Raw genomic sequence first — 25,420 nt, 5'->3', positions numbered from 1 at the left:
CTTTTTTCTTGCATTCTTTATAGTGAACAGTAGTACAGTCTTTGTATTACAATAAATTCTTTTCCTGTCACCTCCTGTGTTATTTCTTTTTGTTATATTTTTAATTTCACCTATTTTAGTATTACAGTCCTTCGTTGTATTTTGGACTCAATTTTTAGGTTAGGTGAAAAGTTAAATTTGTGTGCTTTAACTTCAAACTTCAATGAACAACAGATCTCAGTGGATTTACTATTTAATTCGGCAAATTACTTGGAGCAGTGCTCTGCCCTTGAGCCGGGTTCCTCAGAGCAGCAAGACGGGCCGCAGAGCAGGAGCGGGCAGGGGAGGACTTGTATGGCAGGGCAGGTGTCCTCCCGCTCCCCAGGAGGAGGGCGTGGTCCCCACAGGACAAGCTCCTCTGGCCATTCATAGTCTCAGGTTTAGGTCATTGGCAGCAGTTAGTTAATAGTTACTCTCCCAGGAGAAGTCAAGGCAGGTGGTTCCCTCCAGATTAAGAAATACTTGAGTGTTTGGCAGCTGTGCCTCTGGACCAGTGGTTCCAGCAGCTTTTCTTGTACGTGTACACAGGGAGTCTCCGAATACTGCCTAGTTGCAGGATGCTGGTTTTTAAACCAGGCTCTTGAAGTTCTTGGGTTCCATGGAGGTACCTCACAGAGCCGCTCACTGTCAGAGACCGCTGAGGCTGGGTGGGCCGAGGAGCCCATTGGCCGTAGCACCCTGCTTGTATTCCGTATTAGAGTTCTCCTTTATCACGTTTGGTTTTGTGAGCTATCTTTACTCTCCCTTTTTTAATTAAAAAAATTGAGTCACGTTATAATTTTCACAGATTTCCCATAATACCAGAGAGAAAATTCAGCTTGGATCCAAATGTAACAGTAACAGTTGTGCTTATGAGTTCATATGGCTTCAGAAGCCATGTAGCTGCCCTGACTGGACCTTCACGTGGTAGCCTGCGTAGCGGCCCGCTCCCACTGCCAGCTTCTCAGGCACCCCACGTGTCAGGACAGTCGCAGTCTCATCTGTTTGTGGTTTTCTTTATAGGCCCTATACCTCCAAACTGTACACGTTGCAGTTCCCTATTTCTGTTCCCTTAATGGCTTCATAATATTTGGAGCATTTATATTAAGCAAACTTAGAAACCAGAGTTATATTTTCATTTTTTATTTTTATTCTTTTTAAATTTCTTTTCTTTTTTATTTTTATTGTTTTTTTTTTGTCTTTTTACTATTCTGCCTACCATTTAGCATATCATGTTTCCATTTTTTAAATCATTACACGTTTTAGAGGAGTTTTTTAATTGTGATGGTGCCATAGTTCTGAGAGTTTTTGGTATTTATTATTAAACTTTCAGATTGCTTAAGCTGTCATGAGTTCAGCTTCTTAGGTTCTTCCATTAGTAGAAAAGGAGAATTATGACAAAGACTGACCGCAGCCCTCGGAGCAGCCCGTAGCACCAGCCAGCACGGGCTTGCTCCCCGTGGCCCGCTTCCTCTAATGCCTGGCCGCTCTCCTTCCTACAGACTTGTGGAGGATGAGGAGAGGCGTTGGACTGACGAAAACATCGACATGGTTGCTCTGAAGCACTTCCCTAACATAGACAAAGAGAAAGCAATGAACCGGCCCATCTTGTACAGCAACTGGTTGTCAAAGGTAACAAATTTGCATTGTTTCAGAAATATTTCCTTTTCTTCTATCCTTTTGGTTAGGATTATCTTCTAATCAAAAAATCTCTGCCATGACGTGCACTGTGGATGAGGCTGAGGTTACAACAGTGATGCACTAAGCGTTTGCGGCCGTGGAAAATTTAGGGCAGAGCATCCCAGGCGTGTGGCTGGCAGCTGCTGTGGTTCTCCTTTCCGTCTGATAGTTGCTCCCAGAGCAATGGATTTCCAGCTGGTTTTCTCCATAAACGTTTTTCATGTTTTCAGATCCTTTCCTAGTTAAGATATATTTTTGTTGCTATGTCATAAATGGTATCTCTTTTTTGTTGCATTTTTCAACAGTTCATGGTATGTGAAAATGCAGTTGACTTTGGTCTAATAACTAAAGTGATTTTTCTAAGTAATTTGAGTATTACTCTTTTTCTATAGGATTACATCCCAGTAGACCAAGAAGAGTTAAGAGATTATGTCAAAGCTAGGCTGAAAGTCTTCTATGAAGAAGAACTTGACGTTCCTCTGGTCCTGTTCAACGAAGTCCTAGATCACGTGCTGAGGATTGACAGGTGGGCTTTTTGTTGTTATAGCCCAAGCCGCTCTCGAGTGTGTGCAGGTCCCGCTGGGCTTCGTGCTGTCCTGCTTTCCACGTCAGTCTTCTCCGCCAAGCACCTTCCCCCTTCTCTTCTTCCTAGGTTCAACCTAACTGCCCTAAGCTTTTTATCCCAAGCAAAACCACTTTTCCTCCCTCAGGACTGTCTGCCTGCCATGATTACAGCCCTACTAGAATTGGGTTCATCTCTTTTTTCATCTGAGAGTCTAAAGCAGTGGTCCCCAACCTTTTTGGCACCAGCGACCTATTTTCATGGAAGACAATATTTCCACAGACCGGGACAAAGGAGATGGTTTCAGGATGATTCAAGCACATTACATTTATTGTGCACTTTATTTCTGTTATTATTACATTGTAATATATAGTGCGATAATTACACAACTCACCATAGGTTGGAGACCCCTGGTCTGGAAGGCAGGACCGTGTCATACTGATCTTTGCATCCCCACTAGATCTGCCAAGTAACAATTGCTCAGCAAACTGATACACACATTCAAATTAAAACAGATTCGAAATATTATAGATGTAATCCTTAAAAAGTTAGGATATGAATGTCAAAAGGGGAATGAGGGCCGGGCGCGGTGGCTCACGCCTGTAATCCTAGCTCTCTGGGAGGCCGAGGCGGGCGGATTGCTCGAGGTCAGGAGTTCGAAACCAGCCTGAGCAAGAGCGAGACCCCCGTCTCTACTATAAATAGAAAGAAATGAATTGGCCAAATAATATATATAGAAAAAATTAGCCGGGCATGGTGGCACATGCCTGTAGTCCCAGCCACTTGGGAGGCTGAGGCAGAAGGATTGCTTGAGCCCAGGAGTTTGAGGTTGCTGTGAGCTAGGCTGACGCCACGGCACTCACTCCAGCCTAGGCAACAAAGCGAGATTCTGTCTCAAAAAAAAAAAGGGGGGGGAATGAGGCATATAAGCCTTAACATTTATCATTTCTGATAATGTTTCAGGATATTCCGTCAACCTCAAGGCCACTTACTTCTGATTGGTGTTAGTGGAGCAGGAAAAACTACCCTGTCTCGGTTTGTCGCCTGGATGAATGGTTTGAGTGTCTACCAGATTAAGGTGGGTCTTGTTGGTAGCCTCTTACTCCCAGCAATGGGTTCTCTTAATGTGAACACAGAGCTCATTGATGAGAAGGGACCTAACTTGCCAACTGCTTCTGTAGGTCCACAGAAAGTACACAGGGGAAGACTTTGATGAAGATCTTCGGACAGTATTGAGACGTTCTGGCTGTAAAAACGAAAAGATAGCATTTATAATGGATGAATCCAACGTATTAGATTCTGGATTCCTGGAGCGAATGAATACCCTCCTGGCGAACGGAGAGGTAACTAAGTGACATGTTGCATCGTGTTACATGTCACACGAGGACCAGTCAATCACAGCGACACGCGGTTTCCCTAGGTCCCTGGTCTCTTCGAAGGAGATGAGTATGCCACCTTGATGACACAGTGTAAAGAAGGGGCACAGAAGGAGGGCCTGATGCTGGACTCCCACGAGGAGCTCTACAAGTGGTTCACCAGCCAGGTCATCCGCAACCTCCACGTCGTGTTCACCATGAACCCATCCTCGGAGGGGCTCAAGGACCGGGCGGCCACGTCGCCAGCACTTTTCAACAGGTACCCTGACCTCTGCTCGGCCGTGGGTCAGAGCAGTCGGTGTCCTTCCAAGGGGCAAGCCCTGCTCTTGGTGGCTGATTTGAAATGTGGCATCATTTTCCAGGTGTGTGTTGAATTGGTTTGGTGACTGGTCCACTGAAGCGCTATATCAGGTTGGCAAAGAATTCACAAGTAAAATGGACCTGGAGAAGCCAAATTATATCGTGCCTGATTACATGCCAGTGGTGTACGATAAGCTGCCACAGCCACCGTCACACCGGGAAGCTATTGTAAACAGCTGTGTGTTTGTTCATCAGACTCTCCACCAGGTAGGTTTTGTTTTTAGACCAATATGTAAAAAAGCAAAACTAACCAAAATGCTAATGTTAAAAAAATTGAGACCAGGCACAGTGGCTCACACCTGTAATCCTAGCACTCTGAGAGACCGAGGTGGGCGGATTGCTCAAAGTCAGGAGTTCGAAACCAGCCTGAGCGAGAGGGAGACCCTATCTCTACTAAAAATAGAAAGAAATTAATTGGCCAATTAAAAATATAGAGAGAAAATTAGCCGGGCATGGTGGCTAATATGGGCATGGGACTACATACATGTCTGTAGTCCCAGCTACTTAAGAGGCTGAGGTAGGAGGATCATTTGAGCCAGGAGAATCATTTGAGCCAGGAGTTTGAGGTTGCTGTGAGCTAGGCTGACACTGAAACCACGGCACTCTACCCCAGGCAACAGAATGAGACTCATGTCTCAAAAAAAAAAAAAAAAGATCCCATCTCTACAAAAAGTAGAATAAAAAAATAAGCTGGGTATGGTAGCATGTGCTTATAGTCCCAACTTGGGGACTGCAAGTCCCCAAGGAGGCTGAAGCAAGAGGATTGCTTGAGCCTAGGAGATTGAGGTTGTAATCAGCTATGATGACACACTGCACTCTAGCTGGGGTGAAGAGTTGAGACTCTGTCTCAATAACGACAACAACAAAAAAGTAGGGGGGGAAAGATGGAATAATGCATAGTGTTAGTTACATTTACATAGTAATTTGCAGAGCCTTTTCACATAAATTACACCTGAGGTTGGCATAATCACCATGCTCGGGTTAGAGAAGGTTGCAGGTTTAGAGAAGCCTGGAGGTTCAGGGGCTTTCTTGAGAGCTCATGGTGGTTAAGCTGAGGCCCCGCTCGAGTGTTTTGGCTCCTGAGGGCTGGGTTCCTTCCTCCACGTCGCACTGTAGTCTACCAAGGCAGAACAGTTAGAGTTTTCTGCGGTTCAACTGCATTTTCCTGAAGAGTGAGAAGATCTAACTTTACTTTCTGAAAGGCTAATGCTCGGCTGGCGAAGCGAGGCGGCAGAACGATGGCCATCACGCCCCGCCACTACCTGGACTTCATCAACCATTATGCCAACCTGTTCCACGAGAAGCGCAGTGAGCTGGAGGAGCAGCAGATGCACCTGAACGTCGGGCTCCGAAAGATCAAGGAGACGGTTGACCAGGTATACGGTGGGCACGCTTCGTCATGGGAGGGAGGCCCCCTTTCAAGGTAATTTCTGCGGGTTTCTAGTTTGCGAATGTGGATTTTGTTCTTTAGGTAGAGGAACTGCGCCGTGACCTGAGGATAAAGAGCCAAGAGCTGGAGGTAAAGAACGCGGCAGCCAATGACAAGCTGAAAAAGATGGTGAAAGACCAACAGGAGGCTGAAAAGAAGAAGGTATTTTCTTTTATTTCAGGGAACTGTGGCATGGGACTGAGCACTGTCACTGTCAGTCTCTGATGGGACGGTAGGAAATTTAACTTGAGATGGGTGTCAGGGTTTAGTGGGCGTGCATGTGTGTATACACACCCGTGTGTGGTTGGCAGAGTGAAGAGTGTTTAGGATTCACTCAGCTAATTAACCGGTGCTTAACCCATACCTAAGTCATCCTTCCTTTCTAGGTCATGAGCCAAGAAATTCAGGAACAGCTGCATAAGCAGCAGGAAGTAATTGCAGATAAACAAATGAGTGTCAAGGAAGATCTTGATAAGGTGGAGCCTGCCGTCATAGAGGCCCAGAACGGTACGTGAGTGCAAGCCCGTCGGGGTTCCACCTGTCCCTCAGAGTCACTGCTGGGAGCGAAGGGGACTGACGTGGGCTTCCCTCGAAGGTTCCAGATATGTACGTTAACAAAAGCATTGTTGGTAAACATCTGAAGCCTCTTGTAAACACTTAAAATTGTCATCTCTTACAGCAAAGTTCCTGTAAAGCTAGTCACATTTGCCGTGGTAAAACCCTTCTCAGAAGAGAAAGTTAACAAAATAAGCTTTGTCAAATATACACTTTTCAAGGGTGTTTATAATTACATCATTATCAACAGCAACACAGTGTGCTGTTTATTAATCCCTGACCTGAATTTCACCAGAAAGTGTCATAAAATATTCAGTGTCTCCATCGTGGAATTATCTGAGTGTTCTGGCCGTGGCCAGTGGTAACTAATGCCATTATTGAAAACAGTCACTTCTCTTTTTCCATTCCCTACATGCCTGTGAAATGCGATAGATATGGTGCAGTCACCTGTCACCGTGTTTTAGCTTGCAATTTATGCAGTGACTAAGAGCACTCTTCTTGCCCACTGGTGTTCTAACTTGTTCCATGTAACCCAATTATTTGTAGTTTTTATGTTACATCACAAGGTGAGTTAAAACGCACCACCCAAGCTGTAGATTTTTGTTAAGAGTTGGATCTGGATGAGAATTTAATGTAGGTCTCACCTTCTAAGTAATTACTTAAAAAGTGTTTGTTTTACTAAAATTTAACTGTTCCATTCCATAACTGTTAAGTTAGAACTGTTAATTCCATTTTTGCCCAGCCTGTCAGACAACTTCTGAATTATAGCACATCTAGAATTTCTTTGTTGAAATGGTATAATATGAATGCATAATTACATTCACTAATTTTCTAATCTTTATGAGGATAAAGGTATTGATGAGGATCATGAGGCATTTTAAAGGTAATAGCCTGTGGTTTAGGCTTGGTATTGTAAGGTCTTCGTAGCTATTTAAAGGATTTATGCTATTTAAGAGTTTAAGAGAGAAAAAGTACATTTCTTAGCTCTTCTGGGCAGCTGTCCCTTCTGTCATTGGAGTTGGGGCTTGTGGCCATGTTGGGTTCACCACACTCTGTCCTCTTCCACCCCTGCTGTCCCCAGCTGTGAAGTCCATCAAGAAGCAGCACCTGGTGGAGGTGCGGTCCATGGCCAACCCCCCTGCCGCCGTGAAGCTGGCGCTGGAGTCCATCTGCCTGCTGCTGGGGGAGAGCACCACGGACTGGAAGCAGATCCGCTCCATCATCATGCGTGAGAACTTCATCCCAACCATCGTCAACTTCTCCGCCGAGGAGATCAGGTGAGCAAGTGAAACCCCACATTATTGCCAGGAATTGAAAGAAATTGTCCGAGTGTTGAGAGTAGCATTTTCAGCTTTCACCTGAGAACCGAGGGTCCGTCTGGCTCATCCCCAGGGGCCACTAGGGCAATAAGCCGGGCACTGGCTCTAGTCCTTTACACTTGAGTCATCTTTACTTTTGTCTTGCATGTGCTGAGAATGCAATTGCTCTTTTGCAGTGATGCCATAAGGGAAAAGATGAAGAAAAACTACATGTCCAACCCGAGTTATAATTATGAAATTGTCAATCGGGCATCCCTGGCCTGCGGCCCTATGGTGAAATGGGCAATTGCACAGGTGAGGAGCATGGCTGGGAGCCCCATAAAAGGTGACCTCTTTTCCTGTCACTTTTTTTTTTTTTTTTTTTTTTGAGACAGAGTCTCACTCTGTTGCCCAGGCTAGAGTGAGTGCCGTGGCGTCAGCCTAGCTCACAGCAACCTCAAACTCCTGGGCTCAAGCAATCCTTCTGCCTCAGCCTCCTGAGTAGCTGGGACTACAAGCATGTACCACCATGCCCGGCTAATTTTTTCTATGTATTTTTAGTTGGCCAATTAATTTCTTCCCAATTTTAGTAGAGACTGGGTCTCGATCTTGCTCTTGCTGATTTTTAACTCCTGACCTTGAGTGCTCCTCAGCCTCCCAGAGTGCTAGGATTACAGGCGTGAGCCACCACACCGGCCTCCTGTCACTTTTAAGTAACAGCTCTGGGTTGCCCTTCCCAGCTTAACTACGCAGACATGTTGAAGCGAGTGGAGCCCCTGCGTAACGAGCTGCAGAAGCTGGAGGATGACGCCAAGGACAACCAGCAGAAGGCCAACGAGGTGGAGCAGATGATCCGCGACCTGGAAGCCAGCATCGCCCGCTACAAGGAGGAGTATGCCGTCCTGATCTCAGAGGCCCAGGCCATCAAAGCAGACCTGGCAGCTGTCGAAGCAAAAGTGAGACCATCGGGCGCAGTCTGTCTTGCCAGCTCCCCCAAAGTCCTGTCTCTGAGCCACTTAGTATGAGGTGTTTCTTGGCCTAATTTGGTGGCAGTGGAGGTGAACACACTTCTAGGTGGACTGCGTGGACCGTGTTGGTCACAGTGAATTGGCTCTCTAATGTCTGTTAGGGCCCTGATGGCTTTTTTTCCTAAAAAATATTAAATACTGAGTGTTTATTAAGTGCTGTTAATTAGGATAGGTCCATGGCAGCTGGACAGTGGAAAGCCAATGAATCCTCCCTCTTCCCCCTCTGTCAGCTCTAAACCTACTTGTTCTCTCTTGGGCCTGCAATCCTCTATCAAGTCCTCCTGACAGGCTCTTTTTTTTTTTTTTTTTTTTGAGACAGAGTCTCACTTGTTGCCCAGGCTAGAGTGAGTGCCGTGGCGTCAGCCTAGCTCACAGCAACCTCAAACTCCTGGGCTCAAGCGATCCTCCTGCCTCAGCCTCCTGAGTAGCTGGGACTACAGGCATGCACCACCATGCCCGGCTAATTTTTTCTCTATATATTAGTTGGCCAATTAATTTCTTTCTATGTATAGTAGAGACGGGGTCTCGCTGTTACTCAGGCTGGTTTCGAACTCCTGACCTTGAGCAATCCGCCCGTCTCGACCTCCCAGAGAGCTAGGATTACAGGCGTGAGCCACCGCGCCCGGCCATGACAGGCTCTTTTATCTTTTGCCACTGGTGTCTCTTCCTTCCAGGGCTCACCCTACAGTTCCTTCCACCCCAGAGCCTGCCTTTCTACTCCCATTTCTCTGCTCATACAAATGCCTCAAGGCCGAAAGTGAATTGCCTTCCTCGGCTTCTGCCCCGTTAGACCCTGAGATGTGTGTGGTCGTTGATTGTACATGATCTGGGTCTCATCCCCTTGGGGTGTGAACAACTCGAGCACGTTTCTAGCCCACCCAAAACCTGTGCATGAGTGGATTCGCAGTATTCAACCTGCTGACCCTGAGCATCTTGTCTGACGTTCCTCTTAGGTAAACCGGAGCACTGCTCTTCTGAAGAGTTTATCTGCTGAACGTGAACGATGGGAAAAAACAAGTGAGACTTTCAAAAACCAGATGTCCACCATCGCAGGGGACTGTCTCTTGTCGGCCGCATTTATTGCATATGCAGGTTACTTTGACCAGCAGATGCGTCAGAACTTGTTCACTACCTGGTCCCATCACCTACAGCAAGCCAACATCCAGGTAAGGACCCGCAGGGAACTCCAGAACGATGTGGCTAACGGTGTGGGCCAGACTGATGCTTAGTAAACTTCACGAAGTCCTAACTTGACAATAGTCTCCGTCGGTATTTCTGGAAAAGAGGAGAGGTAACCAGCCTTGCCTTTCAGTTCCGCACAGATATTGCGAGGACAGAGTATCTCTCCAATGCCGACGAACGTCTTCGCTGGCAAGCCAGCTCCCTGCCTGCCGACGACCTCTGCACGGAAAACGCGATCATGCTGAAACGGTTCAACAGGTGCGTGCCGGGCACCAGGAAGAGGCGGGGGAACGTTTACATGTGGTGATTCCGTCTTCATTCCCAAAACACCTTGGTTCAAAGAGAGAACTAGGAAGTGGGCGTGGGCATGCAGTGTGCGGGTCGGTGCCTGTGACGATGGGTGTGCGCAGTTCTCTTTGTCCTCGTCTGAGTTGCTCTGCATGAATGCTTCTTGTTGCAACCCTCTAAAATTGATAGGAAGGCTTGTGTGTAGGGGTGAACATTAAAACAGTCCTCCTTGGATGTCATGCTGTATTGTAACAAAAAACAACCAAGAAAACCAGTCTTCTCTTAAAATACCACAAGAACTGAAAATATTTAGCTAGTTAAAGGGGAAATTTCTACTTGACTTTCTGCTTAAGAAGCCCAGAATAAGAAATGGGATGTGACTGGCGGTGAAGGTGGCGTAGGTGCCAAGCAAGATCCGAGGGGCCCCCTCAGCACCAGCCCATGCGAGGGACCTTGCGCTCCAGGGCCTGGCCTCCTCCCCAGTGCTCTTCATCCCGGCACCCTGGATGCTTTGTGCTCTTCTCTCCTTTCTAAAGCGTGTTCTCAGATTTCTTTCTAAGCTCATCTAAAGATCTTGAAACCTTTATCAAGCCCTGTGTATACCACTGCCTTAGGCACTCAAAAGATGAAGACTCTGCAAGGTGCTGCTGGCAGTTTGTGAGCAAACCCTCAGTGTCACGCCCGGACTGAAGGGCCTCAGTGTCCCGTCAGGCGGTGCTGACGAGAATATTGATCAATAGGTACGGTCTGTGTGCAGGGCTGAACTTGTCTAAGCTAAAAATACACACTCCTTTTAATCTAGGAGTTCCACCTCTAGATGTAATCAACAGTAGCCTGGCACACTTGAAAACGGCAAGTCCAAGATGAAACGTGTACCTGCAGAAGACTGGGAATAACTCCCATGTCCCCCATTCGGGGCCAGTTAACAGAGGGGCACCAGGTCGTGTTTGCAGATGCAGGACGTTGAAATAGAGCCGACTGCAAAGGGTGGGCGCAGAGCAGGGGGGAGCGTGCCCCCCGGACACACAGTGCTCACATGCACACCCGGTGAACACCTAAACTCTCTGTAAGATACACGAGAAACTGGTGATAGTAGTCACCTGGGCAAGGAACTTTGGTGACCAAAGAATGGGGTCAGGAGGGCAGGAGCAAGGTGGTTCTTCTCTCCATGTGCCCTTTTATAGCTTCTGAATCTTTTGAAGCTTATGTGTTCTGTTAACCTGTTTTTAAAATATATATAATTGGCTAGACCCTGAACAAATCACAGTAGCCTCCTTGTTGCCTCCGTTTTCTCATTCGTAAAATGTATTTGATAGGCCGGGCGCAGTGGCTCACGCCTGTAATCCTAGCTCTCTGGGAGGCCGAGGCGGGTGGATTGCTCGAGGTCAGGAGTTCAAAACCAGCCTGAGCAAGAGCGAGACCCCGTCTCTACTATAAATAGAAAGAAACTAATTGGCCAACTAATATATATAGAAAAAATTAGCCGGGCATGGTGGCGCATGCCTGTAGTCCCAGCTACTCGGGAGGCTGAGACAGAAGGATCCCTTGAGCCCAGGAGATTGAGGTTGCTGTGAGCTAGGCTGACGCCACGGCACTCACTCTAGCCTGGGCAACAAAGTGAGACTCTGTCTCAAAAAAAAAAAAAAAAAAATGTATTTGATAGCAGTGCCTGTCTTGTGGGGTTATTGTGAAGATTAAATGAGATAGGTCTATAATTTGACAAGGTCCCTGGCAATTTAAGCTCTTCATAACGTTAACTCCTGACGCTGCCATGGCATTGGTGTCGGTGCCACTCTCCAGGAGTCCGCGGTCTGGAAGGGCCGCAACACATGGAGCGTAATTCCAATGTACCGTGCTTGGCGTGTGGAGAAAAGCACGTGTAGGGTGCTGTGAGCGAGAACACTGTTCCCAGAGGGGAAAGGATTTTCAACTGTGGCCTGCGTAGCAAAGCGTGTTGCCTTCTCATTCCAGTAGCTCTTCACAAAGATGACTTGGTGTGAGCACTGAGCATCTAGGTCATGTTTGTCTTCATTGGTAGGTCTGGAAACCACTCCCGGGTGGCTGTCACAGCCTTTCCATCTGTCTCACCAGTGACTTGCTGACTGCTTCTGCCCTCCCTGTTGGATATTTAACCTGCTCTTCCATGGCCTCATCCTCAGGTATCCGCTGATCATTGACCCCTCTGGCCAGGCCACAGAGTTCATCATGAATGAGTACAAGGACCGTAAGATCACACGGACCAGCTTCCTGGACGATGCCTTCAGGAAGAATTTAGAGAGTGCACTGAGATTTGGTAACCCCCTTCTGGTCCAGGTTTGTGTTTGGCTTTAAATTCTTCAAACACTGTCCAAGAGTGAATTCCTATTAGGGTTGCATTTAGGTTTTCTTCAAACATAGTGGACGTGAAATAAAACTAAATTACATAATCCAAACACTGATAACTTTTGAACTTTCTAAGACTTTGATATCAGAACAAGAATAAAGCTTTGAGATTGTTCTAGAAGAAATAAATTCAACAAAATCAGTGTTTGCATTTAAAATTCTAATTGGAGAGTCTAACTCAGTACTATCCACCAGAACTATCTGCAGAGGTAGGACTGTCTTACCACCTGCATTATCCATTGTGGTAGCCACCAGCCACATGTGGCCATTGAGTACTTCCTGTTGCCAGTGTGACTAATAACTGGATTTTATTTTAATTCATTTAAATTCAGGTAGGCACATGTCACTAGTGGCTGCCATATTGGACCGTGCAGGTCTAAGTGGCTAGGTGGCTCCTGGGCGTATTTATCTAGAGTAGGACAGCAACACACTATTTGGGTGAAGATAAATATTGGAAAACCCTAACCGTTAAGTTGCACCCATGTGTCATAAAGGATGTGGAAAGCTACGATCCAGTTTTGAACCCAGTACTAAACCGTGAAGTTCGGCGAACAGGAGGGAGAGTGCTGATCACCCTTGGTGACCAAGACATAGACCTGTCACCATCGTTTGTCATCTTCTTGTCCACCCGGGATCCAACTGTAAGGAGTGGGACACTTCCCATAGGGAAATGTGGCAGGATCTGGTTTTGCAGCTGAATTAACAAAACAGACTGTTCTCTGTTTGGGCAGGTTGAGTTCCCACCAGATCTCTGTTCCCGAGTGACTTTCGTGAACTTCACAGTCACCCGGAGCAGTTTACAAAGCCAGTGTCTAAATGAAGTACTTAAAGCAGAAAGACCCGACGTGGACGAAAAACGGTCCGATCTTCTTAAACTCCAAGGTATAGTTCTGGGTCCGTGGATTTTAGGTGCTTGGTGCAGGTTAGGAGGCTGAAGGTCTGAGCCACTGAGGCGTTCCAGGTTCAAGGCAGACACTTCAGAGAGCTCTCCTTTCGAAGGAAGGTCAGCATCGCAGCTAACTCTGCATGTTTTGTTCATTTCAGGGGAATTTCAGCTGCGTTTACGTCAGCTGGAGAAGTCCCTGCTGCAGGCTCTGAACGAGGTGAAAGGGCGCATTTTGGATGATGACACGATCATAACGACGCTGGAGAACCTGAAGAGAGAGGCTGCCGAGGTCACCAGGAAGGTAGAGGAGACGGACATCGTCATGCAGGAAGTGGAGACGGTGTCCCAGCAGTACCTGCCGCTCTCCACCGCCTGCAGCAGCATCTACTTCACCATGGAGTCCCTCAAGCAGGTGGGCGCCCTCGGCTATGGCAGCAGCTCCAGGCCCGCTGGCACCGGTGCTCAGGAGCACTGCCTAACGGCCACCCACCACTTCCTTTCAGATACACTTCCTGTACCAGTACTCCCTGCAGTTCTTCCTGGACATTTATCACAATGTCCTGTACGAGAACCCGAATCTGAAGGGCATCACTGACCACACGCAGCGCCTCTCCATCATCACGAAGGACCTCTTCCAGGTAGAGGGCGCAGCGCTCGCTGCTTCCCGGGACGGAGGGGCAGAGTACCTTCTCAGGAACAGCAGCGTCTCACCTGCTTTTGTCCCAGGTGGCGTTTAACCGGGTGGCCAGAGGCATGCTGCATCAGGACCACATCACCTTCGCCATGCTGCTGGCGAGAATCAAGCTGAAGGGCACCATGGGGTAAGGTTGCTTGCTAGCGTCCTATGATAGAACACGTTCTTTTCTTTACGTCGTGACGGTTGTTTTAGTGACAGTAAAAGCGAAAATAAGAGACCCTTGCTTACCTCTTGCACCCTTTCCAGGGAGCCCACCTATGATGCTGAATTCCAGCACTTCTTGAGAGGGAAGGAGATCGTGCTTAGTGCTGGCTCAACCCCCAAAATCCAGGGCTTGACTGTCGAGCAGGCAGAAGCAGTTGTGAGGTTGAGCTGTCTTCCTGCATTTAAAGATCTTATCGCAAAGGTTCAAGCAGACGAGGTAATTGTTCTTTTGAACGTTCCCAGTGAAACCATTGGCCTTATCCCAGGAAATCGGCAATGAGGAATCACATGATGTGAACCCAGACTATTGTGTCTGTGCTCTCATGCCAGACATGTGTCATGCCTGTCTCAGCCCCAGAGGCCAGCCTGGCCTGCTCAGGGCTCCCACCGTTTTCTCCACAGCAATTTGGCATCTGGCTGGACAGCAGCTCCCCAGAGCAGACCGTGCCATACCTCTGGAATGAAGAAACACCTGCAAGTAAGCCCATGTCTGCATGCGCGCGCACCCCGTTGTTTTCTCTCTGGATCTGGATGTAAGGTTGAGTTTTACAGCTTTAAGAGACATATCTAAAAAATAAAGTTACTGATGCCCAAGATAAATATTTCGGTGTTTAAACTTTTTAGGAAACCACTTAAGGAGATGGCTTCTAGGTAGGGGTTGGCTTAGAAGTAGAAGGTCAAAAACCCCTAATTCCTATTTCAATTCATGCTTAAAGACCAGAAGAGAAACAGTCTGCTACAAACAGGAACAGAATGCCACAGGGCATTTCTGAGTCTGTGGGGCCAGGCCCTGGGTAGCCAGGCTCAGGGAGCGGAGCATGGAGCTCTGCTGCCCTCAGCAGTGGGGACAGGGCCACCTCCTAAGGAGTTCACTCCAGGTGTTCTGCAGTGAACAGGTCTCAATAGAGGAAGTCAAAAATCAGGAAATGAGGCCGGGCGCGGTGGCTCACGCCTGTAATCCTAGCACTTTGGGAGGCCGAGGCGGGCGGATTGCTCAAGGTCAGGAGTTCGAAACCAGCCTGAGCGAGACCCCGTCTCTACCAAAAATAGAAAGAAATTAATTGACCAACTAAAAACATATATATACAAAAAATTAGCTGGGCATGGTGGCACATGCCTGTAGTCCCAGCTACTCGGGAGGCTGAGGCAGGAGGATCGCTTGAGCCCAGAAGATTGAGGTTGCTGTGAGCAAGGCTGACGCCACGGCACTCACTGTAGCCTGGGCAACAAAGTGAGACTCTGTCTCAAAAAAAAAAAAAAAAAATCAGGAAATGGCACCTTGTCCTGCGGAGACATCCAGGTGGTAAAGGGCTGTCACAGGGGTGTCCAGAGGGCTCAGGTGAGGCACTGCAGATGGTAGCAAGTTCTCCTGGAGCAGAGAGGACCAGAAGGGGTGTCATGATTTCCGAGATGTAGTGTGAGCTGAGCCCTGGATGTGTGCTGTGGGAAGAGCGGCCGGGCAGGGCAGGGCGCCTCCAAGTCCGCCTTCACCAACCGCCGGCCCTTTCCACACCTCGTTTCAGCTCCCATCGGGCAAGCCATCCACCGCCTGCTCCTGATCCAGGCGTTCCGGCCTGACCGCCTGCTGGCCATGGCCCATGTGTTTGTTTCAACAAACCTCGGAGAGTCCTTCATGTCCATCATGGAGCAGCCACTGGACCTGACCCACATCGTGGGCACAGAGGTAACTTACGCTCCCAGTGGCAGCTGGCAGCAGCCCTGGCGTCTGCTCTGACTCCTGGCTGCGCCATCCTCCCACGGCCCAGAACCTGCTATGGATTCCGGGGGCGCTCTCAATTAACAGGCACACGCCGTCCGCTGGCACAGCTTCTAACTGTTCTGCCTCCTTCATGTGCAGGTGAAGCCAAACACTCCTGTCCTGATGTGCTCTGTGCCTGGGTATGACGCCAGTGGGCACGTTGAGGACCTTGCAGCTGAGCAGAACACGCAGATCACGTCCATCGCGATCGGTAAGGGCACTGGATGGGTTTTGTGGGCTGAAGCCCCGCAGGGCCCATGGTAGGCGTGAGAGTCCAGGGCTGTCGTCGCTAACACTGGGCTTCATTGAACCAGGCTCCGCAGAAGGCTTTAACCAAGCAGACAAGGCGATAAACACCGCTGTGAAGTCGGGCAGGTAGGCCTGTTTACTTTTGTTTTTAGAAAGTCTTAGTCCCCAAGAATTCAGGCGGGAACTTGGCCTATCATGTGGCTTTCGCGTTGTGTGCGCAGGTGGGTGATGCTGAAGAACGTGCACCTGGCCCCGGGGTGGCTGATGCAGCTGGAGAAGAAGCTGCACTCCCTGCAGCCGCACGCCTGCTTCAGACTCTTCCTCACCATGGAGATCAACCCCAAGGTGGGTGACATTGAAGGCTCGTGTGACATCTTCCCGTGTAGCCTGTGTGTATGTGAGGCAGAGCAGATCCTATGTCGGAACCAGAGCAGTAATGGAAGCCGCTGTGCCGTCCCCTCCAGGTGCCTGTGAACCTGCTGCGCGCGGGTCGCATCTTCGTGTTCGAGCCTCCCCCAGGGGTGAAGGCCAACATGCTGAGGACGTTCAGCAGTATCCCCGTCTCTCGGATATGCAAGGTAAAGATCTGGTCCCCGCTGGGGGCCGCGCCTTGCTCCTATAATCCTAGCATTGTATTAGGCTGAGGCATGCAGATCGCTTGAGGTCAGGAGTTTGAGACCAGCATGAGTAACAGAGACCCACTCGCAAAAACAAGAGAGAGAGATCTCGTGCTCCTGGTGTGCTTGCTCCGTGTAAACCTGTAAGACACATCACTGAGTCTGGACACAAGACTCTGCTTCCTAGCCGCGCCACGATGGTGGGTGACACTGGTGATTTTACCTTTTAGCTGTAGGCAGAGTTTCCTTCATGGGAACGGGCTGAAAGATAAAAGCCCATGTACCCAGTGCTTGGGCCCAGATGAGCGGAGAACTCATCTGGTAGATGAGAGAAGGTAGAACTCAGCGTCATGCCCCAAGAGGATACAGGCTCTCCCTCCTCCCCAGCACGGCCTTGGGGCCCCCCAGGTGCCGAGCAAGGACCAGGATTCTTGAGCAGGAGGAAGGGATGTGACAATAAGTTTGGAGCAGGAGGAAGGGATGTGACAATAAGTTTGAACCAATTCTCTTATTTGTGCTGTAATCTACCTTTTTTGACATTTTAGACAATCTGCCCTCCCTATATGATTTCCTATTAGCTAAATAAATTTTCTCAGCCGTGTCATTGGCTCGCATCTTCACTGTAGGAAGAGCAGCGTGCTTCTCTCCCGCAGCAACGTTCGCCCGAATTTGGTGCCAGCGTCAGTGCGGGGAGAGCCCTTTCTATGCCGGGACCGTGACATGGCCTCTACGCTGTTCTCTGAGAGAGAACGGGGTGCTGCCTCTGACGACTCCGTCCTTGTCCCTTTTCCCTCACCCAGTCTCCCAACGAGCGTGCCCGCTTGTACTTCCTGCTGGCCTGGTTCCACGCCATCATCCAGGAGCGCCTGCGGTACGCGCCGCTGGGCTGGTCAAAGAAGTACGAGTTTGGAGAGTCTGATCTGCGGTCAGCCTGCGACACGGTGGACACGTGGCTGGACGACACGGCTAAGGCAAGTGTGGGCCGTGCCCTGGCCACGGGGCAGTGGGCTGGCAGCAGACAGTAGGCAGTCCCCTGTGACTGCCCGAGAGGGAGCGCCAGGGCCTCCCTCCAACCGCAACCCGGCCTTTCCTCACCCAGGGCAGGCAGAACATCTCGCCAGATAAGATCCCTTGGTCCGCGCTGAAGACCCTGATGGCCCAGTCCATTTACGGCGGGCGTGTGGACAACGAGTTTGACCAGCGTCTGCTCAACACTTTCCTGGAGCGTCTGTTCACAACCAAGAGCTTTGACAGCGAGTTTAAGCTGGCGTGCAAGGTCGACGGCCATAAGGACATTCAGATGCCAGACGGCATCAGGTATGCAGCTGTCTGCCAGAACCGTGGTGGCTGTGATGTCAGGGCGTCTGGTGTCATTTCCTAGCACCGCCCCTAATACCCTTCCCAAATGTGCCGGTTTTCCAGGCGAGAGGAGTTTGTGCAGTGGGTGGAGCTGCTCCCGGACACCCAGACGCCCTCCTGGCTGGGCCTGCCCAACAACGCCGAGAGAGTCCTCCTCACCACGCAGGGTGCGTAGCCACGAGTCCCCCAGAGCCCCAAGCCCATCTCCTGAGACCACCAGCCTCCCCAGCTCCACTCGCAGAGAAAAGGGGTATCTTTTCTGCAACATCAATCAGTTGTGGAGAAAAGGCTTGCTATTTGTGTGCATAAGTCTGGAAACTGTATTTAGATTTTCGTCTTTCAGAAATAGTGACTTTTTTCCTCAACAGTTTAAAAGTATCTGGTATGAAGTGATGTTTTAGTCTATTTCATGTACTTTGAGCCAAAAGGGATCTAAGAAATGATTTAATCAGTGATTCTCAAAGCAGGGTTCCCCAGAGCAGTGCAGTCAGAGCAGGGGAGGGGCCCAGCAAGCTGTCCCATTGAGTCCTCCCCCACACCCTGCAGGACAGCAGGGCTAGACTTTTGTTTATGGGAAAAGGCCCAGAAAAGACAAGGGATTCACCAGAGCTCACACAGCCGGTTAACAGGACAGGATCGCACGCGTCACGTCAGGCAGGCCTCTCCGTTCTGTCGCGAGCACAGGAGGTTCTGGGGCTTCCTGCCCGGGCGTCCCCTGGGCTTTAGAACACCTGGTACTTCTCAAAGCACCGAGGTCGCCCCGGCGCAAACCCAGCAGGCGGGCCTCACAGTTGAGTCCTCCTTTCCCTCTTTTCCTGGTGCCCGCTCCTCCACGCCACGATGGTGGCTCAGGCGTGGACATGATCAGCAAGATGCTGAAGATGCAGATGCTGGAGGATGAAGACGACCTGGCCTACGCCGAGACCGAGAAAAAGGCGAGGACGGACTCCACGTCCGACGGGCGCCCGGCCTGGATGCGCACGCTGCACACGACCGCGTCCAACTGGCTGCTGCTCATCCCCCAGACGCTGAGCCACCTCAAGCGCACCGTGGAGAACATCAAGGTGGCTGGGGCGGGGCGGGCGGCCCTGGGACAGAGCCAGTTCCTGTGTCTGGCCGGGCCTGTGGAACAGATGGGTTGACGATGCCGGGAGGTTGGTGCTCCAGAAGGCGGCGGCGGGAGCCCTGCTCCTCAGAGCGCTGTCGAGCCGCGGGTCAGGCAGGCCACGGGGCTGTGCCCAGCGCCGTTCCACTCGAGGCCTGGTCCGGATCAGCCCGGGGAAGCTGTTAGGGAGTCTGGGTCTCTCCCCAGAGGCTGACTTACTGCTCAAGAAGGGGCTGCTTCCTTAATTCTCACCCTTCTCTTTGAATGGTTTCAGGATCCTCTGTTCAGGTTCTTTGAGCGAGAAGTGAAGATGGGCGCCAAACTGCTTCAGGACGTGCGCCAGGATCTCGCAGATGTCGTCCAAGTGTGTGAAGGAAAGAAAAAACAGACCAACTACTTGCGTACACTCATCAACGAGCTGGTGAAAGGTATTTTAGAAGTTGGGTACCTGGGAGCTCAGGCCAGCAGGGCAGGACTTGGGCACTGGCCTGGGCCTGGGCCCCGCCACCACCGCCCCTACCCCACCACCTAGAGAAGGGCACAGTCTCGGGTACTGACACATCTGTAAACATGACGTGGTGACAGCCAGGCCTGGCCAAAGTGTCCTTCTGGGCCAGCTTCCCTGGGGGCAGCTCAGTGCTCTCAACTTAGGGTGTGGGGAGGGGCCTGGACTTCCATTTCCTTCTCCGCCGGGTCACTGAAACCTTTGTGCAAGCTCTGTGACTGTCGGGGTCTCCCCAGGCAGTGAATGGGCAGCATGGCGGCCTTGCCCAGCAAGGGCTGGCGGTGTGCCGGGCTGCGGCAAGCAGGCGCAGACCCGGACGGGAGAGGTAGGCTGAGTCCACAGGTGCGGGGAGCCCTCAGGGGCCCCCTTGTGTCCAAGTTTGTGTGATGTGAGTTTGTCACTGTCGTTCCACTTGGACGTGATTGTGGTCCTTCACACACACGCTAATTTGACCCTAGAAGCCGCACTGTGCTGAGACTCGCGCTGGCCAGCCTGCTGACGGGCCGGGAAGGGGAGGCGGGTGGAGCGTCACACCTGTGGGCGCGGCTTGCGGTGACGGGCGCTCGCACATGTGCCCAGTCTGCGCTGGGGCGTCGTCAGGACTTACGCCGGGCCGGGGGCTCCGTGCCTTGTTTGCAGGGATCTTGCCTCGGAGCTGGTCCCACTACACGGTGCCTGCGGGCATGACCGTCATCCAGTGGGTGTCCGACTTCAGCGAGCGGATCAAACAGCTCCAGAACATCTCGCTGGCGGCTGCGTCGGGCGGCGCCAAGGAGCTAAAGGTGGGAAGGACGGTCCTCAGAAGCCCAGGGGTGGTCAGCAGCTATCCCTGGAGCGGGTGGGGCAGCCGGGAACAGCACAGGGCCCAGGTCTGACCCGAGCTGCTTCCCACAGAACATCCACGTGTGCCTGGGTGGCCTGTTCGTGCCTGAGGCGTACATCACGGCCACCAGGCAGTACGTGGCCCAGGCCAACAGCTGGTCCCTGGAGGAGCTCTGCCTGGAAGTCAATGTCACCACCTCACAGAGTGCCACCCTGGATGCCTGCAGCTTCGGGGTCACAGGTGAGTTGGAGCCTCACAGAAAATAGTGGCTCTTCCCTTAAGTTCACCTTCCCCGCACTGGGCCTCTAGCTTGCCCAGCCTGACCGCTTAGGAGAGACTTTGGTTGTCTGAGACGATGTTCCCCAATGAATGCATTTAAGGTGACCGGCTGGTGGCCCATAGAGCTGTCCGGTTTACCTGTGAGAGCCCTGGGACCTTGGTCTGTGTGGCTGCTGTGTTCACGTCAGATGGGCTTTGACTTCTGTCCCACAGGTCTGAAGCTGCAGGGGGCCACGTGCACCAACAACAAGCTGTCCCTGTCCAGCGCCATCTCCACCGTGCTCCCCCTGACACAGCTGCGCTGGGTCAAGCAAACGAACGCAGAGAAAAAGGCCAGTGTGGTGAGTGCCGCCCCGAGGTCAGGGAGCCGCTGCAGGACCCGGTGGTGGGCGAGGTCGTCTCCCTGTTTCCGCACCTGAGTTCTGCTGTAACAGAGAATCCACTTCATAGAAGCAGCCACTTCCTCTTGTGTAAGCCCCTCTGCTGCTTTTCTTGCAGGTGACCTTACCTGTCTACCTGAACTTCACCCGAGCAGACCTTATCTTCACTGTCGACTTCGAAATTGCTACGAAAGAAGATCCTCGCAGCTTCTACGAGCGTGGCGTTGCAGTCTTGTGCACAGAGTAAAACTGAACTTTTCTAGCTTCCCCTTGCTGTAAAAGTCAATATTTAACATTTATTCATTATTAAAACATTTGGAAGGTATGAACTTGTGAAAAGAAAGTAGTTGGCTTGAGAGTGGAGGAAACTGAATGGAATCTGACGGTTAGGAGTGGTGGACATTGGAAAGATCCAAGTAGGTGTTTTTAGAGGGTTGATAGCATGGCTCATTTTATGAAATAAAACACTAAGCATGACCCGGCTCCTGCCTCTTCTGTCAGCTGTAGTCTTGGGGCGCTGGGCCCTCTGCAACGGGCGGGGGCAGAGCTCTAGTTCCCACGGGATGGCCAGGCCACCACTATGTCCCAGCCCTCCTCACCGCAAGCACTTGGGGCGCTGAGTGAGCCCCGCTCCAGGGTGACCACAGTGGCCCTGAATCAAGAACATTTCACAGGCTGGGTGCAGTGGCTCACGCCTGTAATCCTAGCACTCTGGGAGGCCGAGGCAGGAGGATCACTCAAGGTCAGGAGTTCAAAACCAGCCTGAGCAAGAGCGAGACCCCGTCTCTACTATAAATAGAAAGAAATTAATTGGCCAACTAAAAATATATTAAAAAATTAGCTGGGCATGGTAGTACATGCCTGTAGTCCCAGCTTCTTGGGAGGCTGAGGCAGGAGGATGGCTTGAGCCCAGGAGTCTGAGGTTGCTGTGAGCTAGGCTGACGCCACGGCACTCTAGCCCGGGCAACAGAGACTCTGCCTCAAAAAAAAAAAAAAAGTACTTCACAGAAACAGCCGGTGTGGCTGGAAAAGCTCTGACCATCCCGGCTCCAGTTATCACTCCTGACCCGAGCCGCTGGCGCTGTTGGCAGGGTGCGGGCCCGAGGTGGTCTCTGTTCCACGGTCCAGGGTGTGGGTGCCCAGCTCAACCCTAGCGGCAGTGGGAGAGGCCCACGTGGTGGGCTGCTTACTCCTCCCACTCTCAGCAGCGGGCAAGGGGGCGGCCTACCTGTGGAAACAGGTTTCCTGTCTTTCCAGCGCTCCTAGGGTCAGCTGTGGATAGGCCCTAAAGGGCTGCCACTGCCCCCACCACGTGCGAGTGTCACCAGCACAGTGACTGAGCCCCATCCCCTCGTCAGGTGGTCTCCGAGAGTCAGGACCCCCTCCCCACCTGGCTCTGAGCTTGGCATCCGGGATCCTTGGTGGCCTGATTGCGGGCCAGTGCTGGATTTGATTGAAAATTAGGGCCCGCCCTTTGGAAATGTGTCTCTGACACAAGAAACATGCATAAGGGTTCTTGGCACCTCTACGCGTGAGGCCGCAGGGTGCCCCCAGCAGAGCGAGCCTGGGAGCAGCAGGGACACCCCCAAACCTCACCGTGCAGACGTGTTCTCACCTGGGCCTGCCATCCCACCCCATCTCCAGAGCAGGGTCCGAGCCACAGAGGCTCACGTCGGGGCAGAATGGGGACTCCGGGGCGCGTCCTGTGAACCCTAAGGCCTGGCTGGGAGGGAGCAAGGAGCGAGCTCCTGAAATGGAGGCCTTGGTTCTGCCCAAGGCCAACGGGCAGAAGCGTCCCTGGCCACCAGACTCCTCCAAGGGCGCTGGAGGGATAGGGGCAGGGAACTCATGTCCAGGCCTCCCCCAAGGTGAGGACCTCCACGGCGGCCACCAGGAGCGCCTGAGGCTTTCCCTGCTGCCTCCCAACCTAACGCCCCACCAGACAGCACCCAGGTCCCCGGGCCTCACGCAGAGCTTGTTCCATGGGGCTGCAGGGGCACCCTGGGAGTGAGAGGCCCACCCCACCTCCCCCGGGACTGCACCTCCTCACCCGGTGGTCAGGAGGGTCCAGCAGGGCATTCGCCGCCACCCTACTCACCCTCACCTGGCAGAGGTGTCATCTGGGCACTAAGGGGCGCCTAAGGGGAGCTGGGTGGCCTGAACAGCACCTGCCGGGTCCCCACCTCCAATCCGCCAAGAGGAACGAGCGGCTCCTTGTGGGGACATCCCTTTTATTGGCACTCAGGAACAGCATGGGCCGGGGATTCGCCCAGGGCGCCGGACTCGGAGCGGAGGCCGCGAACCGCCTGGCGTGGGCAGCAGACTCGCTCTCAGCTCTCGCCTGCTAGGGAGTAAATCAAAGCTCAGGGAACAAACCCACAGAAATGGGATAAAAGGAAGAACTGCCGCCACCCCATTATTTGTAAGTGCTACTGCGTCGAGACCATGATCATCCCGACAGCCTGAGCCAAAACTGCTCAGATCCTCGCCTCGTAAACAGCATGAACAGGAAAATAAGTAAGAATACGGAGGGAGGAAGCTTCGAGCAGAGAGCGCCAGCTGGGAGTGGGAGGCCGCCCGTCCTGCCCTGCCCACGCCCCCACCCGGCCCGGCGGCGGGCAGGGCAGACCTCCCCTCCGGTGCCTTCCCTGCCGTCCCAGCTGGACCCTCTGCGCTGGCTGTGTAAGGCCTGGGCACAAAGGTCATGACAACAACCGACCCCAGGGGTCAGAGTTCCCCCCAAAATCGCTTATTTTAGGATACATAAATATGTAGTAAAGAAATTCTCTGGAATTCAGGGGAGGAGGGGTCAGTGAGGACCACACAGGGCCTGCCCTGAATTGGAAACCCATTTCACGCTCAGTGGTGAGTCCTTGTTTATTATTAAGATACACAGGCCGAGGCCGGAGTGCTGGCTCACGCCTGTAATCCTAGCTCTCTGGGAGGCCGAGGCGGGCGGATTGCTCGAGGTCAGGAGTTCGAAACCAGCCTGAGCAAGAGCGAGACCCCGTCTCTACTATAAATAGAAAGAAATTAATTGGCCAACTAACATATATAGAAAAAATTAGCCGGGCATGGTGGCACATGCCTGTAGTCCCAGCTACTCGGGAGGCTGAGGCAGCAGGATTGCTTGAGCCCAGGAGTTTGAGGTTGCTGTGAGCTAGTCTGACACCACGGCACTCACTCCAGCCTAGGCAACAAAGCGAGACTCTGTCTCAAAAAAAAATTAAAAAGATACACAGGCCGGGCACAATGGCTCAGGCCTATAATCCCAGCACACTGGGAGGCCAAGCTGGGAGGAACGCTTGAGGCCAGGAATTTGAGACCAGCCTGAGCAAGAGTGAGACCCCATCTCTACTATAAATAGAAAGAAATTAATTGGCCAACTAAAATATATATATATAAAAAAACTAGGCAGGCCAGGCACGGTGGCTCACTCCTGTAATCCTAGCACTCTGGGAGGCTGAGGCAGGAAGATCACTCAAGGTCAGGAGTTTGAAACCAGCCTGAGCAAGAGCGAGACCCCGTCTCTACTGAAAATAGAAACAAATTAATTGGCCAACTAATATATATAGAAAAAATTAGCCAGGCTTGGTGGTGCATGCCTGTAGTCCCAGCTATTTGGAAGGCTGAGGCAGGAGGATCGCTTGAGCCCAGGAGCTTGAGGTTGCTGTGAGCTACAACGCCACCACTGCACTGCAGCCTGAGTGACAGAGCCAGACTCTGTCTCAAAAAAAAAAAAAAAAAGATATAAATGGGGCCATGTGCCCCACTGAAAACGTTTCGTGTTCACCAACAGTAGCCCTGAGCAGCTGAGTCCCTGCTCCCCTGTGGTCCGGGCCCCATCCTGAACGGAACCACTCACCTTGGATTAGGCCACAAACTGCTTCTTTCTCTTGTTTTTTTCAGGCTCTGCAAGTAAAAGCTCCAGTTTTCTCTTGGAGAATGAGAGTTTGGGCCCCCTGTCCCTCTCGCTCCCGAGTCTGGGGGACGGCCGTGGCCCCCTGGCTCGGCCAGGCCCCTGTCTGCCAGGGGGTGAGGCGGGAGCGAGGGGGGGCTCGGGCGCCCGGTCTTCCTCTGTGGCTCTCAAGTCCTCGGGCTGCATGTCCACGTCGCTGCTGGCCAGGGGCTCAGGGACCCAGCTGGCAGCTTTCATGACAAGGTCTGGAATTTTTGATGACAGAGAGTCTTCTAGATGAATGTCCCCTGGACTCTTCGACTTCAGTGTGTACAAAGCGATGTTCCAGCTCACGTCACCCAGAGGACAGTCGCTGAAGCCGTGGTGGGAATGTCTGCGGTCTTCTGATTCACCATCGTAAGGATCTAAAAGCTGACGACAAAAGTGTTCCTGAGCCGGGCGGTGGTGGCTCACGCCTGTAATCCTAGCACTCTGGGAGGC

The 25,420-nt window shown here is 51.6% G+C and overlaps 1 protein-coding gene and 1 long non-coding RNA gene across 2 annotated transcripts in view; one reads left to right on the top strand and one right to left on the bottom strand.

The window, feature by feature from the left end:
* Window positions 1-21,498, top strand: part of DYNC1H1 (dynein cytoplasmic 1 heavy chain 1) — a 68,360-nt gene extending 46,862 nt beyond the window's left edge. The window contains exons 43-78 of the mRNA XM_076003711.1: window positions 1,521-1,650; window positions 2,091-2,224; window positions 3,224-3,338; window positions 3,442-3,603; window positions 3,681-3,895; window positions 3,999-4,203; window positions 5,199-5,372; window positions 5,468-5,587; window positions 5,812-5,932; window positions 7,062-7,257; window positions 7,476-7,593; window positions 8,019-8,234; window positions 9,260-9,472; window positions 9,619-9,746; window positions 11,936-12,089; window positions 12,653-12,799; window positions 12,890-13,040; window positions 13,203-13,456; window positions 13,548-13,682; window positions 13,771-13,865; window positions 13,988-14,162; window positions 14,348-14,423; window positions 15,469-15,629; window positions 15,804-15,915; window positions 16,019-16,079; window positions 16,175-16,298; window positions 16,418-16,531; window positions 17,371-17,541; window positions 17,670-17,887; window positions 17,993-18,096; window positions 18,782-18,993; window positions 19,309-19,462; window positions 20,179-20,321; window positions 20,434-20,602; window positions 20,855-20,982; window positions 21,140-21,498. Of these exons, the coding sequence (XP_075859826.1) occupies window positions 1,521-1,650; window positions 2,091-2,224; window positions 3,224-3,338; window positions 3,442-3,603; window positions 3,681-3,895; window positions 3,999-4,203; window positions 5,199-5,372; window positions 5,468-5,587; window positions 5,812-5,932; window positions 7,062-7,257; window positions 7,476-7,593; window positions 8,019-8,234; window positions 9,260-9,472; window positions 9,619-9,746; window positions 11,936-12,089; window positions 12,653-12,799; window positions 12,890-13,040; window positions 13,203-13,456; window positions 13,548-13,682; window positions 13,771-13,865; window positions 13,988-14,162; window positions 14,348-14,423; window positions 15,469-15,629; window positions 15,804-15,915; window positions 16,019-16,079; window positions 16,175-16,298; window positions 16,418-16,531; window positions 17,371-17,541; window positions 17,670-17,887; window positions 17,993-18,096; window positions 18,782-18,993; window positions 19,309-19,462; window positions 20,179-20,321; window positions 20,434-20,602; window positions 20,855-20,982; window positions 21,140-21,268 (5,434 nt within the window). The 3' untranslated portion in view covers window positions 21,269-21,498. The remainder of the gene's footprint in view (window positions 1-1,520; window positions 1,651-2,090; window positions 2,225-3,223; window positions 3,339-3,441; window positions 3,604-3,680; window positions 3,896-3,998; window positions 4,204-5,198; window positions 5,373-5,467; window positions 5,588-5,811; window positions 5,933-7,061; window positions 7,258-7,475; window positions 7,594-8,018; window positions 8,235-9,259; window positions 9,473-9,618; window positions 9,747-11,935; window positions 12,090-12,652; window positions 12,800-12,889; window positions 13,041-13,202; window positions 13,457-13,547; window positions 13,683-13,770; window positions 13,866-13,987; window positions 14,163-14,347; window positions 14,424-15,468; window positions 15,630-15,803; window positions 15,916-16,018; window positions 16,080-16,174; window positions 16,299-16,417; window positions 16,532-17,370; window positions 17,542-17,669; window positions 17,888-17,992; window positions 18,097-18,781; window positions 18,994-19,308; window positions 19,463-20,178; window positions 20,322-20,433; window positions 20,603-20,854; window positions 20,983-21,139) is intronic.
* Window positions 21,499-23,235: 1,737 nt separating this feature from the next.
* On the bottom strand, window positions 23,236-24,976 carry LOC142871429 (uncharacterized). Its single transcript, XR_012919665.1, has 2 exons — window positions 24,887-24,976; window positions 23,236-23,362 (listed from the first exon to the last, which is right to left on the bottom strand). It is a non-coding gene; the product is annotated as an uncharacterized LOC142871429 (long non-coding RNA).
* Between the last annotated feature and the right edge of the window lie 444 nt (window positions 24,977-25,420).

Source organism: Microcebus murinus, chromosome 6 (genome assembly GCF_040939455.1).
Source record: "Microcebus murinus isolate Inina chromosome 6, M.murinus_Inina_mat1.0, whole genome shotgun sequence".
Lineage (NCBI taxonomy): Eukaryota > Metazoa > Chordata > Mammalia > Primates > Cheirogaleidae > Microcebus > Microcebus murinus.
The sequence above is the reverse complement of the archived record's forward strand: the minus strand, read 5'-3'. Positions and strand labels throughout refer to the sequence as shown.